We start from the raw sequence: 4,222 nt of genomic DNA, 5'->3' as shown, positions 1-4,222 counted from the left end.
TATCTTTTGAAACAAGGGGGAGATTGTTGTAAAATTAAAGAAGAGTATCGCAAAAGAAACAAAGTACAGAATGTTGCGAAAATCTCTGCATATTTTTCGACCAGCTACTGAGGTTCGCTTCCTGATCTGCAGGACTTCTCAAACACAAACCCACTCTAAATTGGATCTTCTCCGTAAGTCTCAAACCGCTAAAGGATGATGCGTATTATCCTGCTCTTGTCGAATGCTTCCAGATCCAGTGTCACTATGATAAAAAAAGTCCACAAGAAAAATACTCCTCCATTTCTGACCTCGTTGCACATTTCTCCCGTGAAATTACTTTGTTTTCTCCTTTTCACCAACTTGGGGTTTTCCTCCACCTATAAATTGACTCTTCTTCAAAACACATCTTCACATGTTCTTCTTTCTACTTCTACTTCTCCAGGCCTAGGTATTTTGGCTCTTAATAGTTTTTAGTTTCTCAATGTTAATGTATCCTGATGGGTTTTAGCAATACATCGCAAATAAATTCTTAAAAGCAGTGATCATCCATGCCTAAAGAAATCGATCTTGTTGTTCTAAGAAAATCGATCCTGTTCGTGATCTAGCGTTATTTAATAATGTAGATGAAACAAGATTACATAGCCCAAAAATGTAGAAACAGAAGAACTTCCCATTCACCGAGAATGAAAGCATTTTACAACGAGCAGAGACAAAACAAAGCAACCATTCAGCTATTGCCATAAAGATATACATCAGAACAGAAAGATTGAGCAAACGAACAATTTTCTTCCTTGCTCATCTTCGGTTGCTTGCACCCTGTATTTCAGAGTCTCACTCCTGTCGAAGCTTTACTACTACTTCACTACTGTTAAGGTTGAGGCTGAAGCCGTATTAACCAGAGATGAAGATCCAGAAAGACAATGTCTTTGGCTACCACTTTTAATTGCTGAACGTCGAGACAATGAAGGATTGGAGGAACCCTCGTACCTGCAGGATTGACTTCTCATTTTCCTCTTTTCTCCCTCCTGAACTCTCTCTGATGTGGCGTGTGGAACCTTTGTCTCATTTAGCCCAGGTGGGAGAACGCAGTTGCACAGAAGACCTTCACATAAAGGAGCACAACCAAAACTTAGGAATGATTACTAGTTGTTTTGGAAAGTTCATCATAGGAACATCAATTCACATACCAAATTGGAAAGAAATTTTTTGCATGATAAAATTAAAATATATCAGTAGAATCTCTTAGAAAGCATTCTTGGGCATCTCGTGCAGCAAGAAGCATGCTTCTTTGTCAGCCAATTTATAATTACAAATTTAAATGTAGTTGTTTTGCCATCAGAATTGAAATTTCACTTTAATAATCCATGTTGACGCAAATACAAACCTTTACTTCAAAACTCTAATTTTGATTATAAGAAACTGCTGCTCAATTTTGTAGATGTAGTTTTCACTTCTTGTGAAAGCTTCTACTAAGAACTCCAATTCTAATTAATTAAAAAAACAAAACCAAGAGCAAGCGAGTAAGTTCTGCCCTTTTTTTCCTAAAAAGTATCATTCTAACTAAAAAAAAGAAACAACACCAGTAGCTAAAGCCGAACACAACATTCCAGAATGATAACGTCAACATAGGAGCCATAGGAATTTCCACTGGCAACATGTGAAAAAACAACAGACACAAACTTTAAAAGATAATAAGTTAATAGAGCACAAGAATAGGATCTATGTATTCCTTACCAAGTCGAGCAAGGCGATTGACCCATCGAGGGATTGACCTTCCCGTTAACTTGAGACAAACATCGTTACAGAAGTGGTTGCAGTTTTTGGAGATGAGATGATAGGTGTTTCCAGAGTACTCCTGGGCCAATTTCTCCATGAACGCGCGAACATCTTTCGGACCCAGATCTGTTGTTCCGATGAAAATCGACTTTCTGAAAGTAAACCCGGGACAGTGTTTCGGCTGCACTTCAAAAATCCCCGTTGTGTCGTGCTCGTGCGCACCAAAACCGTACTCAACTCCATGAACTAAATGTAAAACAATACTTTAATTATCAACTGAGGAAGGAAAAACATGTACTGTTGTACACCCAAATAACAGAATATGGTTGGATTAGTAATATAATAATGAGTAACGATAGTTGACAAACAAACAAACTGATAACGTTGTACCAAACAACCAGAATATTTGGTCTGAGCAACTTTTTTTTTTTTTGGCGGTGGAAGTAAATTGAAGAGCACCACGATTTGGGTTTGGTGATGTGAAAGAAAAAAAAGAAAAAAGATGAAGAAAAGAGAGCGAATTGGTTAAAGGGTTACCTTGAACCCCAGAATGGTAGACGCCAAGGCCAAGCCAATAGGCATAGCCATTGATTGGGGTGAGATCATAGACGTTGAGGTGAACGGGGACGGTGCCAGGCTTGTTCTTGCGTGGCCCTGACACAAGCTTGCGCAGCATTGTGGTGCGTGTTGATATGGGTGTCTGAAATAATGGTGAGGAAAATGGAAAGAAAGCGTTTTTGGTGGTGGAAGTTAGAGAGAAGAATAAGTGAGTGGTTCTTTTAGTGAAGAAGAAGAAAAGTAAAGAAATGGAAGAAGAATAGAAAGAAGAAGAATATGAAGAATCTCTATGGGTGGGTCTGGCATCTATCGGCGGCCGAAAGTTCTTTTTTTCCTCCACCCACCTTTTACTTTTATTTATACTATTATTATTATTATTATTATTATTATTATTATTATTATTATTATTTTATTCTTGTTGAAATTATTATCGTCCTACCTAGTATTTATATTATGTCTCCCTCTCGTGGTGTAGCTGAGTAGGATTGTAGGTGTTGAATTCTTAATAATAATAAATATATATCATAAAATAGGTTTTTATTTTTTAAATTTGTATTTCTTAAGGTGACGCGATAATTATATGTTTTTGGGTAAATTTACTTTTATTTTATTTTATTTTACAAAATTCTGTTCATTGATTTTCGTTTCTCAACAAATTTACAAGCCATACTGAATACAGGTTCCATGTTATTACTTAATGAGAGACAGGAATTAAACATTATTGGATAAAAGTTTTAAAAGTAAGACTGATTAAACATTTGTTTATAAATTAAAAAAAAAAGTCTAAAAAATGAGAGATGAAAAGTGTGTTTTTCTAAAAAAATAATATGTCTCCTAGCGTTTGATATTTTAGTTATTCTCTACGAGCATTGATAAAAATATAATATTAACAAAAATTATAAGTATTTTTAACCTAATATTTAAATATTAACAAAATTATTTTATACACTTTTTCAAAGATTTTAAAGGACATTCTATTTGATAATGATTTTATAAAGGACTTTAAAGAGATCATTATTTTATATAAAAAAATATAATGTTTTCTACTAAAATATGTTATTTAGGAGGAAAGTTAAAGCAAATTCAAATTTATTATTTTATAAAAATATTTGGATTATTTTAAATTTAACTTAATAAATAAGAAATTGATTTTTTTTTATATTATCTAAATTATGTTTTTTTATATTTTCTCTTTTGTTTTGGTTGACACATCCAACTAATATTAATTAGGGTTTTCTTTTTTAATATTTATGGTATTTATATATATATATCCACTGAGGTTATATTTAGTTCATGTTGTCCAAAGTTATTTTTCAACTAATTTCAATAGAGATGTTTTTGAACAAGTGAAATTGAGATTATTTTTCTCACTAATGATGGAATTACTACATTTCAATTGATTTTGAGTATAGTTATTTTGTTGATGTTGTTAAAAGTCATTATTTTAATTATTATAATTATATTTAGTGTTGTAGTAAACTAATGTTATTTCTCACTTTGACATTACATAATTTTCTTAACCAATGTTGGGATATTTTTATTTACGGTATAAATTATATTTTCGATTAAGGTCTCATGGTTATTCTTTTACTCAAGTCTTAGGATACTTTTTTAATATTAATTGGACAATATTAAGTCAACATTGACTTGGATTCTTTTAGTCGGTGTGTGAGTAGGAGGAACTTTGACAATACCACAACCAACAACATTGTATTAATAACGTGAATTATTAAGAATTATTTAATATTTTTTTTGTATTTGATAATTAAAAGACTTTATTTAAATGAAACAACTAAAATTCAATATTTTGAATTGTATTGTTTTATCTAAAAAAAACATTTAAAAATAAAATAACTTAAAGTGATATCAAATTTAGTATACTTGGATGTCTTAAAAAATTGTAACG

General features: G+C 32.0%; 1 protein-coding gene across 1 annotated transcript; it reads right to left on the bottom strand.

Moving 5' to 3' along the window:
- Positions 1–632: 632 nt before the first annotated feature.
- LOC137821361 (deSI-like protein At4g17486) lies at positions 633–2,704 on the bottom strand. The gene is made up of 3 exons (XM_068625917.1): positions 2,296–2,704; positions 1,717–2,004; positions 633–1,084 (listed from the first exon to the last, which is right to left on the bottom strand). Exons 1-3 carry the CDS (start codon positions 2,432–2,434, stop codon positions 837–839), a joined length of 675 nt encoding a protein of 224 aa, XP_068482018.1. The 5' UTR covers positions 2,435–2,704; the 3' UTR covers positions 633–836.
- Between the last annotated feature and the right edge of the window lie 1,518 nt (positions 2,705–4,222).

The sequence above is a fragment of the Phaseolus vulgaris genome, chromosome 9, assembly GCF_051622355.1.
Source record: "Phaseolus vulgaris cultivar YP4 chromosome 9, ASM5162235v1, whole genome shotgun sequence".
In the NCBI taxonomy this organism is placed as follows: domain Eukaryota; kingdom Viridiplantae; phylum Streptophyta; class Magnoliopsida; order Fabales; family Fabaceae; genus Phaseolus; species Phaseolus vulgaris.
This window is presented reverse-complemented; position numbering and strand designations above follow the sequence as displayed.

Coding starts and splice junctions, on each gene's coding strand:
- LOC137821361 (XM_068625917.1), bottom strand. CDS start 2,434: ATGCTGCGCAAGCTTGTGTCAGGGCCACGCAAGAACAAGCCTGGCACC. Junction 2,005..2,295: donor CTACCATTCTGGGGTTCAAG/GTAACCCTTTAA, acceptor TTTTACATTTAG/TTCATGGAGTTGAGTACGGT. Junction 1,085..1,716: donor CAATCGCCTTGCTCGACTTG/GTAAGGAATACA, acceptor CTTTATGTGAAG/GTCTTCTGTGCAACTGCGTT.